The following is a 14,879-nucleotide window of genomic DNA, read 5'->3' on the forward strand; positions in this document are numbered from 1 at the left end:
TCCTAGCCTTTGAAGGTTATGGCTCTCTGTACCTGTCCCTGCCACCCCAACTCTTGGCTGCCAGTAACAACAATAACTTACATGTGTGTGCACGCACACACCAATTTAAATAGAGTGGTTCAGTGTTTTTCAACCTTAGCTACTTTTAAGATGGGTGCACTTCAACTCCCAGAATTCCCCAAGTCAGTTCTGAAGAACTGAAGAAGCTTCTTGGGTTAGAAGCGAAAGGTTTTCAAGGAAAAAAAAAAACCCCAAGAAAATCCAGTTGCCTTTTGAAAAACACCTTTGGGATTTTACGACATTTGCAATTTTCTTCTTTTGCGACCTTTCGACAAGCAAAGTCAATGAGGAAGCCAGATTCTCTTAACAATCATGTTACTAATTTAACCAACTGCCACGATTTGCTTAACACAGTGAATGTGGCAAGAAAGGTCATAAAATGGGACAAAACTCACTTAACAACTGTCTCACTTAGCCACAGATATTTTGGGCTCAATTGTGGTCGTGAGACGAGGACTAGCTGAAAACAGAGCAGGAGGTCTAACCAGACAGAAGTAAAGTTCCTCTTAAGAACTTTGGATAGAACATTAGAAGCAGCTAAGAGATCTCTTCCAGCTGGGAGGGATGGCAGAACCAGGGGTGAAATGCTCCTTGTTTGGACCGGATGGCCTGATCCGGTAGCGATGGCGGCGGGTGGTTCGGAGAACCGGTAGCAAAAATCCCTGCCCCCCACATGCCCAGCTGAGCCGCACGATCATCAGAAGCTTTTTTTTTTTTTTACTTTTAAAAGCATTTTTTCTACAACCTCTTCCGACGAAAAAATGTTTTTAAAAGTAAAAAAAAAAGCCTCTGATGATTGCACGGCTCAGCTGGGATCCTCAGAGGCTTTTCAAAGCATTTTTTTCTGCAACCTCTTGGCCAAAGAAGTGGTAAAAAAAATGCTTTGAAAAGTCTCTGACGATCCCAGCTGAGTTGCCTGATCCGCAGAGGCTTTTCAAAGCATTAGAAAAAAGGCTTTGAAAAGTTTTTTTTTTTAAAAAGTTGGCCACGCTGACCCAGTCACATTAGCCCCCAAACAAAGCCACACCCACAGAACTGGTAATAACAAATTTTACATTTCACCCCTGGGCAGAACCTCTAACTTCTCTCTGATATTAAGAAGCCCACTGATGGAAACTGCACCCCACTTCCTTGCCCCCACAGAATCAGGGGCAGTTTAGCCTTGGAAGGCAGGGGGGGCAACCGGAAAGAGACTAAGGGGAACCTGGGGTCCATCCCACCTCCCTGGCCAAGCCACTGCTGTGAAGCACTGGGCTCCTCTTCCGCCAGCACCTACCTTTCATCCTCCAAGACTTTGCTGACCGAGTCCTTCAGCTGGCTGTCCACTTGCTCGACCATGCGGTAGAGATCGGAGCCCGGAAACGTGCCGGTTCCTTCACTGAGAAGACGCAAAGCGATTTTCAGGAGCAACTCTGGGACGCCAGGGGGTTGCCTTCCGTTCTCTCCAGTGCGGAAAGTGGCATTTTTACAGAGGCACTGAAGAAACACCTGCTCCCACCCCCTGCGGACCTGCCCAGACTCTTAGCCCAGCCATCATGGGCTCCCTTGGCTGGGGATGATGAGCTTTGGTGTACCCTTGGGCTAGGAATGGCTGACTTAAAGACAGACACCCCCCCATAACTAGCCTCAACCCTGGAAGAGCACAGCCCACCCCTGCACCTCGACCCCTTTTGTTGTACGCACCAGGTGTTCTTTTCAGGGTGCAGGTTCTGGAAGCCAAGGATGGCCAGGACTTTCTTTTTGGCAGAGTCAGTGAAACCTCCTGAGGAACAGAAGCAGCAGAGGGAGGGAGGGTGTTAAGTGGGGGCAAGTGAGGGAAAGACGCTGCCCCACTAGCCAGAGACTGCCCCGTCGCCTGCCTGGCCTAGGGAAGATGTGGCTGAAAGGTGTGCGGAGCCACAGCGGTGTAGTCCAGAGCAGGGGTCTCCAACCTTGGCAACTTTAAGACTGGTGGACTTCAACTCCCAGAATTCCTCAGCCAGCTCTCCAACCTGAGCAACTTTAAGACTGGTGGACTTCAACTCCCAGAATTCCTCAGCCTTGGTAGTACAGGGGTTTAAGGCACCCTGTTATTAAGCTGGTTATTAAGACCAGCTGCCTGCAATTACTGCAGGGTTCGAATCTCGCCAAGGCTCAAGGTTGACTCAGCCTTCCATCCTTTCTAAGGTAGGTAAATTGAGGACCCAGTTGTGGGGGCAATAAGCTGACTTTGTATAAATATACAAAAGTATGAAGGCTATTGCTTAGCACATTGTAAGCAGCCCTGAGTCTTCGGAGAAGGGCGGCATATAAATCAAATAAAAAAAAAAAAAGCCAGCTGGCTGAGGAATTATGGGAGTTGAAGTCCACCAGTCTTAAAGTTGCCAAGGTTGGAGATCCCTGGCCCAGAGAACATGTCTGTGTTGTCCCTGTACACGGACTTGTCTGCACACAGCACGGAACAGGTAGTCCTTGGCTTACAACAGTTCATTCAGTGACTCTTCAAAGTTGCAAAGGCACTGAAAAAACCGAAGTATGATCGTTTTCCCACATTTGCAGCATCATCACCATCATGTGATCAAAATTCAGATGCTTGGCAACTGACTCCTATTTGTGACGACTGCAGTGTCCCGGATTGTGCACGTGATTCTCTTTTGTGACCTTCAGACCAGCAAAGTTGATGGAGAAGTCAGATATACTTAACTGTAGGGATTCGTTTAATGACTGTGGCAAAAAAAATGTCGTAAAATGGGGCAGACGTTAATCTGCCCCGCTTAACAACACAAAATTTTGGGCTCCATTGTGATAGTAAATCGAGAACTATCTGTAATCTGCCCTTGATCTGACTGCCCACAACAACAAGCAGGAGGCAGGAAAGTGTGACCCTGGCCAAATGCAGGAGGGCAGGGAAGGCAGGCTGCAGGTGGGAGAGTCCAGTTTAAATGGCCCTTCACTGTTTGTGACTTAAGGGGCTTCCGAAGAGCACCAGGTTGGTGAAGCTGGAGGGAGGGGAGAGGCCCTTGTGCTGCCCCCAAGCAAAAGAGGAGAGGCCAAAACCACTCTGGGCCAGATCAGGGGTGAAATCCAGCAGGTTCTGGCAGGTTCTGGAGAACTGGTAGCGGAAATTTTGAGTAGTTCAGAGAACCGGCAAATACCACCTCTGGCTGGCCCCAGAGTGGAGTGAGAATGGAGATTTTACAATATCCTTCCCCCAGGAGTGGGGAGGGAATGGAGATTTTGCAGTATCCTTTCCCTGCCACGCCCACCAAGCCATGCCTACCAAGCCACACCACGCCCACCAAGCCACGCCCACAGAACCGGTAGTAAAAAATTTTGGATTTCACCACTGGCCCAGACCCATCCCCAGGGAGGAAACAAAGCCTTCCCACTCTTCAAAAAAAAAATTCAGGGGGTGGGGGGTAGGGAGACTACCTCTTCCATGGACTTTCGTCCAGCTAACTGCCCAGGTCTCTTTTGGGAGGCAGGGGGAGCCTCCTGGGCATCCGAGGAACCTGGCAGAGTCCTGGAAAGGGGTTTGCAATACCAATGGGTGCCTTTCGGATGTGCCACCCCCAAAACAGGCATGGGATTGTTTGACCTTGGAGAAGAATCTGACCGGTCCAGTTGCAGCTCTCCAGATCATCCCTCCTTGACCCATTCCACAAAGGCAGCCCCCTTCTGCCAGTTGTCTTGCCAGCTCTTTAATCTTTGCATCTGTAATCCTTGACCCAGATCGGACATCGCATGAAGCCACAACCTGCCTACGTGGAGCTAAGAGCTAAACTGACGTTGGCTGAGTTAACATGACAGAAAGAGGCAGGAAGCAGGTTGGGCAATTTTCTCTTTGGGCCCCGAGAGCTGCGATGGGGGTAGCTGGGGACACGGTCAAATTATCTGAACATCTGGCTAAGGGACCCCCTTCATCCCTTAAGCACCAAGGCACAACAAATGTGTAGGAAACCCCGGCCTGCTTACACCCAGGAATCCCTGCCTACCCAACCAGATTTTACAAACCAGAGTGGCTAAATTCATTCAGCAGGCTAACCCTAGCTCAAACCAGGCCTCCTGTGAGGAGCCAGGACGGTCGGTCAATCTCTTTAAATCTCTTTACAGCAGTGTTTCTCAACCTTGGAAGCTTGAAGATGGGCGGACTTCAACTCCCAGAATCCCTCAGCCAGCGCTGCTGGCTGGGGGATTCTGGGAGTTGAAGTCCATCCATCTTCAAGCTTCCAAGGTTGAGAAACACTGCTTTAGAGCCATCAAGTGGCCCTGCCTATCCTTCGTGTGACAGAGTCTGGAAATTAATTCTGTTACACACACACACACACACAGAAACAAAAATAGTTTTTAACTCTTCGTATGCTTGTAATGAAATTATTTAAAGAACCCCACAAGTACGACAAGAAGGAACATTTCTCCCAATCGAACAGAATTTAGGAAAAGCTTTTTCTAAGCAACAAAGATTCAAACGTTCCCCACAAAGGTACGGAGGGGGGCTCCCTCCATCCCCCCTTCTGGCAGGATATTCAGAGAGCAGCTGGAGGGGGAAGGACCCCCCCTCCCCAGAGGTGGCTCTGGCATCTGCGGAGGACAAGGCAGCTGTTCTTCAATTCACCACTTGGGGGCCCCAAAGTCCTGCCAGTTGGAGAGGCTGCCGGAGAACAGGTGTGTGGATCCCCCCCTCCCCTCCCCCCCCCAGTTCATGCAGCCAATGGTTTGCATCGCTATCTGCTCCGGTGGATCTCTGCAACCTAGAAATGCTACAAATGCTGCAAGCTGCAGGTTTGGCTTGCCATGCAGACATAGCAATAGCACTTAGACATATACTGCTTCACAGTGCTTTGCAGCCTTCTCTAAGCGGTTTAGAGTCAATGTCAGCCTCCGACTTTCTGCTTTGGCTGCTATAAGAAACGGGGGAGGGAAGAGCGGAGGGGGAGGGAAGCAAGCTGGTGGATTGAAGAAACGAAACCTAAGCACCGAAGTGGCTATCGGGTCAACCGTCATCGCGTTCCTGATTGATGACGATGCCAGACGTGTGTCCACCTGACCTCTGGGAGACCTTTGGATTGGGTGATTGATGATGGACAGTGGGAGGGGATGCTTTCTCTATGCAACTTTCGCGCCTATTGCTTTAGTTTCAGCTTTCCTTGATTGCGTTCATTTCATTTTCCAGTAAAAGTACATTACTCTATAAAATATGGAGTTTGGCTCATTCTTTCCTGGACTTTGAAGGAAGCAAGCCTGACAGTCAGCCGATGGCCCCCAACAATCTGGGTCCTCATTTTACCCATCTCGGAAGGATGGAAGGCTGAATCAATCTTGAGTCAACCAGGATTGAACTGCTGGCAGTGGGTAGAGTCAGCCTTCTATACTGCATTCTAACCACTGGCAAGCAAGCAAGCAAGCAAGCAAGCAAGCAAGCAAGCAAGGAAGCAAGGAAGGAAGGAAGGAAGGAAGGAAGGAAGGAAGGGAGGGAGGAATTTGGAAAGGAGGGAGGGGAAGAAAGGAAGGGAGTGAGGGAGGAATTTGGAAGGAAGGAAGGGAGAAATTTGGAAGGGAGGGAGGGAGGGAAGGAAGAAGAAAGGAAGGAAGGAAGGAAGGAAGGAAGGAATTTGGAAAGGAGGGAGGGGAAGGGAGGGAGGGAGAGAGGGAGGAATTTGGAAGGAAGGAAGAGAGGAAGAGAGGAATTTGGAAGAGAGGGAGGGAGGGAGGGAGGGAGGGAGGGAGGGAAGAAGGAAGGAAGGAAGGAAGGAAGGAAGGAAGGAAGGAAGGAAGGAAGGAAGGAAGGAAGGAAGGAAGGAAGGAAGGAAGGAAGGATCACAGCAATAGCACTTAGACTTATATACTGCTTCACAACGCTTTGCAGCCCTCTCTAAGTGGTTTACAGAATCAGCCTCTTGCCCCCAACAATCTGGGTCCTCATCTTACCCACCTCAGAAGGATAGAAGAAAGAAGAAGAAAGAAGAAGAAGAAAGAGGAAGAAATCCACTAGCCTTCAGTAAAGTCCTCCATGAAAAGCAATTAGGACAATTAAAGGCCTGGACACCAAAACATATGAAGAACGGTTGCAGGATTTGGGAATGGCTGGTCTAGAGAAAAGAAGGACTAGGGGGGACATGATAGCAGACTTCCAATATCTCAGGGGCTGCCACAAAGAAGAAGGAGTCAAGCTATTCTCCAAAGCACCTGAGGGCAGGACAAGAAACAATGGGTGGAAACTAATCAAGGAGAGAAGCAACCTGGAACAAAGGAAAAATTTCCTGACAGTGAGGACAATTAACCAGTGGAACAACTGGCCTCCAGAAGTTGGAGGGTTTTAAGAAGAGACTGGACAGTCACTTATCTGAAGTGGTATAGATTATCCTGCTTGAGCAGAGGGTTGGACTAGAACAGGGGTCTCCAACCTTGGCAACTTTAAGCCTGGTGGACTTCAAATTCCAGAATTCTGGGAGTTGGTCCTCCAGGCTTAAAGTTGCCAAGGTTGGAGACCCCTGGATTAGAAGACCCCCAAGGTCCAGCTGCATTCTGATTGATATAAACTCCTGCCCACCTTCCCCCTCCCCACAAACGCCCAGGCTCCCTTCTCACCGTTCACCAGGGTCTGCAAGCACATGGCCAGCGAGGGGATCCCAACGGGCAGCAGCTCACACAAAGCAGAGTAATGGTCATACCTGCACGGAGAATAGGAGGCGGTTGCTCCTTTGTGACCCACTAGATTCCCCCCATTTTTGCCTATCGGGGCAGTGGATCTCCTCCTCCTTGCTGGTAACGCAAAAAGCAAGAACGGGGGGGGGGGGCGGGGGGGAGAGAGAGGAGACCCCAAAGCTGCAGGAGGCCTCATCTTTCTTTTGGGTGGGGAATTTCTAAAGGCAAGAGGGGATGCTAAGACTGGGCCTTTCTTCTGGGGAAGGGCAGCGGCACAGCATCCGGACCCTCTCTCTCCAGTCCTCCCTGGGGAGCTAGGCAAGGCTGGGGGCTCCCAGTTCTGCCTCGTCCAGCGTTACTCTGGGAAGCAGAAAAGGAACCCTGCCCCATCTAAAGCCTTGGCAGAGGGCACGGCTGCCTGGGGATGAGTCTTGAAGCCAGCCTGGGGCGCTTCTTCTCCCCCAGGGGAAGCAGATCAGGGGTAAAATCTTACCGGTTCGGACCAGTTCGGGTGAACCGCTAGGGATTATGGGCAACAGTTCGCCAAACCAGTAGTAATTACCCCTCCTTGGCTCCACCTACGCCCGGCTGGTCACCACTCACCTCTTTCGGCCGCTCGATATTCCACAGAATTCAATGTTAAATGCAGCAGAGAGAATGCTAACTTTTCTCCCTCCATTCAGAATGGAGCTGCTGCAGCCTGTCCCTTTTAAGGTAGTCCCCAGGAGGGAGGGGGACGGGGGGGAGCAGCTGGAATGGAGCAGTTTTTGTGAAAGGCAGGAAAATGGGGAAGGGGATTTTCCTGCCTGTTATTCATTCCTCAATCTGAGCACAGACTGAGGGAAGGATGGTAGATAGGAATATTCTCCTCCCCATTTTCCTGCCATTCGCGACAAGGAGTGACTGGGAGGGGAGGGGCCGGTGAGGAACCCCTCGATATGAGTTGGCCATGCCCACCCAGTCACATGACCTCCCCCAACAAGCCACACCCACAGAACCGGTAGGGGAATTTTTTTAATTTCACCCCTGAAGCAGATGGAGGGCTGGGATTCCTGGGGGTGGAGGGCAAACAGCCACTTTCCTCCTGTAGACTCTCCACCCACCCACCCCTGACCGCCCATTCCACTTGCCTTTGCCAGCCGGTGAGCACGATGCCCTGGAAACGGATGGAGGGCGTCTTCTCCATGGACTGGATGACCTTCAGCCATCGCAGGTGGTTCTGCAGGTGAGTGTTTAAGGGGGTCCAGGCCTGGGCGGGGCCCGTGGTGCCTTTGAAGGCGCTCGCAAACCAGATGGTTGGGAAGCCGCACTCGGCGTACTTTTCAATGTACCTTCCTAGAGTAAGGACAGAGAGGGTCATCCATGCTCCACGGCAGCCCTGGGCTACTCAGAACCGAAGAGGTGCCCGGGAGCCCTCAGGGAGTTCACTTCTGGGGGGGGGCTGTGGGGTCCCGGGCAAAGCGACATCCGGCACTTCCCTTTCTCAGACATGCCAATTTCACAGGAACGCGATTGTGGGGATTAAAATTAGGGGGCTCCTCCCTGCATGCCAACTGGGACACAAGGGATCCTTTCAAGAAACAAAAATTGCCTTGTTTTATGAAGCTGCTTAACCTCCCTACACACCCTGCGAAGACATGACAGAAAAGAGACAATGGAAAGCCAACCTATTTGCTGCGTATCGAAGTCTGGAGCGTAAAACCACAGGACGGGAGACGCGTGTTTGGCAATGCCAGAATCTGAAAGACATCAGTCAGTCCTTGGGTGAGATTCACAGGTGACTTCTCCAAATCCATAACCCTGAATGAAGAACGAAAGCCCTGCAGCCGGGGATCGGGTGGGTGAGTTCACATCAAGGGGCCAACTTCCCTTTGCAGCTTCTCTCGGCACTGGGGTCTCTCCTCTGCCCACCCCATCTCCCCCCTGCTTCTCTTGAATGACTGAGCTGCTTCGTGCCCGTGATGGTCTCTCTCTCCTGCTCTTCTCTATGACCAGCCCTGTCCAGCCTCCCCCAATGTTTGGCTGACATAAGGGCAGCTCAGCCAATCACAGCCATGGACCTCACCCCACCGCCCAGGTGTGCAGGGACAGTCCCGAGGAAGACCGCTGCAAGACGGGCACGCTGATGCCAGTGACAGCCCAGGAAAGTCCCGGCGGATGGCACTGACCTTGGATGGCTGCGACGCCAACCTTCCGCAGCATGTCGTCCCAGAGCAGCACCTGCAGCCCCCACGGCTGGCTGACAATGAACTGCACCACCTCCCGAATGTGGTTCAGGTACATCTTCCCCGTATCGCCTCCGTTGCGACTCATCCAGTTCTTGGAATCCAGCCCTTCGCCCAAGTGGAAGACCTGCAGGGCCAAAGAGGTGTCTGAACAGTGCAGAGTGGCGAGGTGGGGCTGAGAGGGGAGGGGGGCTGTTTTCTCCAGCAGGCTCTGCCCTTTCATAGTGGCTGGAGCAACCATCCTAATCGATCGTTTTGAGATGGGATGAAAGGTGGAGGGGGTTCCACCTGCACCAGGGGTGGGCTTCAAAAATTTTAGCAAGGGGTTCTCTGCCCGGTTGCTGGGTGGGCGTGGCCACGGTGGGCGTGGCCTAGTCGGCCTCCTGCATCACATTGGTGTGTGTGTGTGTTTGCCCTCCCCGGGCTCGGGAGGCTTTCCTCGAGCCTCCGGGAAGGTGAAAACGGCCTCCCCAGGCTCCGGAGGCCCTCTGGAGGCCCGTTTCTGGCCTTCCCGAACTTCCGCCCTCCCCAGGCCTCCGCGCACTCCCTGCACTTACCTGCATCCAAAACAGGCCACATGAGGACTCCTGGGAGGGGAGGGGAGGGGAGGGGCGGGGCCAGCCAGGAGTGGGATTTGGGGGTTCTATGAACTGCACAGAATCTTAGCTAGAGGTTCTTCCAAACCCCTGTGAACCCCCAGCAGCCCACCCCTGACCTGTACTTGAGAAAGATGGGCTGTTGTCAACCCTGAAGCCATTTTGGAGCATCATCAGGGCTGCCACAGCTGGGCTGGTTGGAGCTGTGGGAACGGGAGGGAAAGAATAGAGATAGCTGGGGAGTTGTAGCCAAAATAAAATTCTTTCTTATGGAAACCAAGGACACTCTCACCAGGTGTTGGGAAGGCGTGGACTGGAACTAACTAACTGATACTTGGACTGTGACCCGATAGGACCATGTGATGGACATGTAAAGGGCGGGGGGGGGGAGAACATTTACTTTTAATTTGGGTGGGGAAAACCACAGGGCTTTAGAACTGTGCCAATATGCCATGTTGTTTGAGGAACACTCAGGCCTCAGAGTTTTGTTTGAGTTGGGTCTGTTACTTAGAACCCTGATAGCTGTTCCAGACAGAAGTTCCCAAATCAAAGCAGAAAAGCAACCTAGAACTAAGGAGAAATTTCTTAACAGTGAGAACCATTAACCAAACGGCTACCAAAAGGCATAGTGTATTCTCACTTCATACCCTCGTCTACAACCCAAGACCATGGCTACCAAGCCTCATCATGCTTCAGTTTCCTGTTCGGAAATGTCAAACAAGTCATTGAATAAATGCCTATCAATGCTTGGGGGAATGATTAACTTGGAAACACAGAAGTACAGATATACCCAACTGTTGTTTTTAATACATCGAAGAGGCTAATTTTAGTAAGAGGCAGGTCCATGTGTAACTTGGAACACTTTTCTAACTAATCACAGCTAACGCTAATAGCAGGCTGATAAATAAGCATGTCTTGGTTCCCAAATGTTTTCGAAATTGCTAAAGTTGCAAAAATTTTTTTAAAAAAGTAGGAATCAGCCCTTTAAAAGAAACTTTCTTAGAAATATGGAGTTTCCTCCTTTTTTTTTTTTTGTGACTCTGTTAAATCTGATTCTAACCTCCCAGAGAATGTTTTTGAATGATCTTCTGTAATGACAAAAGCAGATTCCATATATCCGCGTGTGCACAAAAGGAAGATCTGTTAGAATGCCAGCAAAACCTTGTCCGTGTGTGACACAGAACGGTGGAAAATGTTATGTGCTGCTTCGCTACGTGCCTAATTCCCCGAAGGGCTGCTGGAGAAAAACATCCCTTGAAAGCAAGAGGCAGAAAATCTGTCATTTAGTGGGCGAGAAAGAAGCAAGTTCTTTCTAAGGATCGTCAACGGGGAAAAGAGCTGGGAATAACAAAACAGAACAGAAGAGTTGGGAGGGAATTTGGAAGTCTTCTAGTCCAGGGTGGATAAATGTGGCTCTTTTACAACCTGTGGACTTCAACTCCCAGAATTCCTGAGACAGCTTGGCTGTCTCAGGAATTCTGGGAGTTGAAGTCCACAGGTTGTAAAAGAGCCACATTTGCCCGTCCCTGTTCTAGTCCAATACTCAGGCAGGAAATCCTATGTCATTTCAGACAGATGGATGTCTAACCTCCCCAAAGTTACCGTGTTTCCCCGAAAATAAGACAGGGTCCAAGGTCCGTCGGGACTTGAAGACTTGGCTTTTCAAACAAATAGGCTGAGACTGATTCCGGGCTTTATTATTTACTACTAATTAATTATTTGGATTAAATTATTTTATTCCACTTGTTTCTTAACTTGTGTTCGCCGCCCTGAGTCCTTCGGGAGAATGGCGGCATATAAATACATGTAATAAATGTATAAATAAATAAATAAGAGACAGAACTCCTGGCCCTCGCTGGATCAGCTGATCTGCGGGCCTCGGTTAAGGGGCCCAGCAGCCATGATGTGACCGGGGAAGGGAAGGGCTGCCTCCTGTGCTGGCCATGCCCACCCACTTCACTAGGGCTTATTTTTGGGATAGGGCTTATAATTAGGCCCACCCCATAAAAAAATCAGGCTAGGACTTATTTTCGGGGTAGGTCGTATTTTTGGGAAAACACAGTATTAACAGAGAGGAGGACGTGTCTTGTTGCCCTGAAAGGTTTAGCTGCTTTCAATCCATTTGAGATTCCCATGCACAACTGTGGCCCCAGGCAGGCTGGGATGAAGGATCTGAGGGGACGAGGGGGTAGGGAGCTCCGAATCAAATTAAAATAGATACATTTGAGTCCCACATACGTTTTCTGGAGTTACTGGAATATAAGACGCACTTTTTCCCCCCTAAAAGAGGGTGAAAATTTGGGTGCGTCTTATACACCGCATGTAGCCCCACCCACCAGCCGACCCCCACCCTTTGGCATCTGCCTTCCAGCAATTTGCCTCCTTGCAGCAAACAGCCTGTTTCAGTTTCAGCTTCAGCACAGAACTGATTAGCACAAGCAGCTGATTGTTGGTTGGATAGGCCTCCAGAACATCAGCTGTTTCAGGCTGCAGGGATTGCCATTGCCTATTGCTGCCTCCACGCGCCCCATTTTTGGCCTCAGCATCCCATTTTTGGCCTCTGTGTGCCCCATTTTCGGCCTCAGCGCGCATATTTTCCGCCCATTCTGATCCCTGCCACCCAGAACGGGCGGAAAATGGGGTACACAGAGGTTAGGTTATGGCAATCCCTGCAGCCTGAAACAACTGATAGTCGGGAGGCCGATCCAACCGACAATCAGCTGCTTGTGTTAATCAGGATGTGCTGAAGCTGAAACTGAAACAAGCTGTTTGCGGTTTCCTGCAAGGAGGCAAATTGCTGGGAGGCAGAGGCAGATTTCCCCCCCCCCTTGTTTTCCTCCCCCAAAAAAGGGTGTGTCTTATAATCCGTAGCTTAAACTTGCCACAGAAAATGTTGGCAACATGATCTTGAGGCATGAGGTTAACACAGAGAATAAGGTTGGGTTTGGGGCATCGACCGTACATTGCACCAACCAATGGGATCAAACTTTCATGCTTGCAGGGCCATTCTTTTAGCAACTCAAATGAATGGTAAACTGCTTCCTCCACCAAATTGTTTCTAGAGAAATACAGTTCCAAAGAGAGAGGGCAGCCGACTCTCTCCCTCTATGTACCTCATCAGCCCCGATGTGTACCCAACTGGAGTGGGGGTGCTTGCTGAGGACCTGGATGAGCAGGGCCTTCAGGAGGGCCAGGGTCTCTGGCAGGTGGGGGTTGAAGCTGTTGGGGAAACGCTCCACCTCGCGCAGATGCTGGTACTTCTCATGCTTCAAGATGAACTGCAAAAAAGAAAGAAAGAAAGAGCTGTTGGCCATGCCTTGAAGAAGTGGACCTGGGGATGAGGCCAGTATGGTGCTCATGGGAGACAAAGCTTGCATTCAAGGCTAGAAAAGATACCAGCCCACCATAAGATTGTTACTAATTTAATTTAAGTTGGTCTCATTTGAGACAACGATGAATCTGTATATAGACAGGAGGTTGAACAACTAGCTTTGTGGTGCAACCAGAACAATCTGGGGAGAACAGGTGTGTGGATCCCCTGACCCACTGTCCTGCCCCAGCTCCGGATTCCCGAGGATATAGACACACACCAACAGTCCTTATCAAATTTATTAAGTAGCAAGAATAAACCAAAGTCCAGCAAAGGTTGGCAACCAGCCCAGAAAGCAAGATAAGACTTTTCCAAAAATGCTCTGTTGATAATTACAAGTTGTTTCCAGCAAGAAACTTACTAACGGTGTGTGACTTAAGTAGGCTAAGGGAGTGGCCAATTATCCTCAAGCCTTACTCTTGAGGAGACCTCCTCCTCCTGAGTAGCCACTCCTGCCTTTTGGCAGCCCTGCGTGCCCGAGCATTGAGGAGAGGCTCCTCCACTTCACTCTCTCCACTGGAAGGAGCCTCTGGAGGTTCTGAAGGCCCTGGCTGAGTCTCTGCCTCTGGCACCACATCCTCTTCAGCCTCCTCGCTGTCCGACGTGAGCGCCGGCTGTGCAGGCTGCTGGTGCGACACCACACCAGCCTCCTCCTCGTTGGGATCAGCCACGATCCGTGCAGGCCGCTGGCGGGCCACAACACCCACCCAGTTCATGCAGCCAATGGTTTGCATCGCTATCTGCTCCGGTGGAACTCTGCAACCTAGAAATGCCACAAATGCTGCAAGCCGCAGGTTTGGCTTGCCATGCAGACATAGCAGACATAGGGGAGGGGTGGGCGGGGCCAGCCAGGAGTGGGATTTGGGGATTCTCCGAACTGCACAGAATCTTAGTTAGAGTTCTCCTGAACCCCTGCGAACCCCCAGCAGCCCACCCTGGGGTAGGCCTCCTCTTTGGTTTATAACTCTATTGGGCAGAATTCAAGGGTCTTCTAGCACCTTTTCCAACTAGCAAATTTTATTAAACAGCACATATGCTTTTTGTTGAGCCTATTTTACCTGCCCCCGCGGCCAGCGTATCTCGTAGATTTTATACAGTGTGATTTTCACTTCGGCCCTGAATGGCTCACAACTAATTCTGAGGAACAAGAGGTAGAGGGGAAAGACTACCAAATGAAAATCAGCACATGAAATCAGAGAATGTGACTTATAAAACCTACTGTCACAAAATCATGGCAATTTAAACAAACTGGGTTCAAACTGAGTTCAAGTTAGCCTGGTTTATATTTTGTAGCTGGGGCATATTATGCAAGCCCAGCCTATTCGGTTGAGTTGATGGTTGGATGGATTGCACAAAACCACAAAGAGGATTAATTCTGTCGACAACTTCAGTGTGTTGTTGAACTGCCAGAACAATTTGTTGGCCACGGCTGAGCCACAGCTGCGTGTCTCCCTTGTTTTAGCTGGAGCCCATTCAACTCAAGCCTCACGTGCAAACATCAAAGAATGGGACCACGGTATGTGTGCAAAACCAGAGAGGCCATTCCTCAAAAGTGCACGGGGGACAAATTAAAGACAGCCGGCAGCTCCCACCTCCACGTGCCCGAAAGTCTGCACTAACGGGATTATTTCCAATTTATTGAGGCCTGCCAGCTCCTGGATCTTTGAGATGTCTTCTTCGCTGTCAAGAGAAAAAAACAGCAGTCAGCACTGGATCCCAGCAGGGACGAGAGGCAAGGGAGGGGGCCTGCTAAGACGACCCAAAGGGACTGCTTTGCCCATCTCAATGAGAAGCTCTGGCCTCGGGCAGCACGTCAGAAACCCAATCTCCTGCTCCTGCACAAATCCATGAAAAGCTCAGGATATTCAAAGCGGCCCATGAATGTGGACCCAGGAAGGAAACGGGGGTGAAGGGAGGACAGGAGGGGGGGCACCACTTCCATTTGCAAAAGGGATACAGAAAGAGAGCCACTTGCTAACCACGGACAGGCCAGGTTTTGCTAAG

The 14,879-nt window shown here is 50.6% G+C and overlaps 1 protein-coding gene across 5 annotated transcripts in view; it reads right to left on the minus strand.

Moving 5' to 3' along the window:
• Positions 1-14,879, minus strand: part of LOC117667384 (hexosaminidase D-like) — a 256,224-nt gene that overhangs the window by 4,105 nt on the left and 237,240 nt on the right. For all 5 annotated transcript variants that reach the window (XM_087878430.1, XM_087878434.1, XM_087878433.1 and 2 more), the window contains 8 exons: positions 14,468-14,555; positions 12,619-12,783; positions 8,853-9,036; positions 8,352-8,423; positions 7,815-8,019; positions 6,628-6,710; positions 1,744-1,822; positions 1,337-1,438 (listed from right to left, as the gene is read on the minus strand). In XM_087878430.1, the coding sequence (XP_087734556.1) occupies positions 1,337-1,438; positions 1,744-1,822; positions 6,628-6,710; positions 7,815-8,019; positions 8,352-8,423; positions 8,853-9,036; positions 12,619-12,783; positions 14,468-14,555 (978 nt within the window). The remainder of the gene's footprint in view (positions 1-1,336; positions 1,439-1,743; positions 1,823-6,627; positions 6,711-7,814; positions 8,020-8,351; positions 8,424-8,852; positions 9,037-12,618; positions 12,784-14,467; positions 14,556-14,879) is intronic.

Source organism: Pantherophis guttatus, chromosome 14 (genome assembly GCF_059756535.1).
Source record: "Pantherophis guttatus breed Tessera chromosome 14, ASM5975653v1, whole genome shotgun sequence".
NCBI lineage: Eukaryota > Metazoa > Chordata > Lepidosauria > Squamata > Colubridae > Pantherophis > Pantherophis guttatus.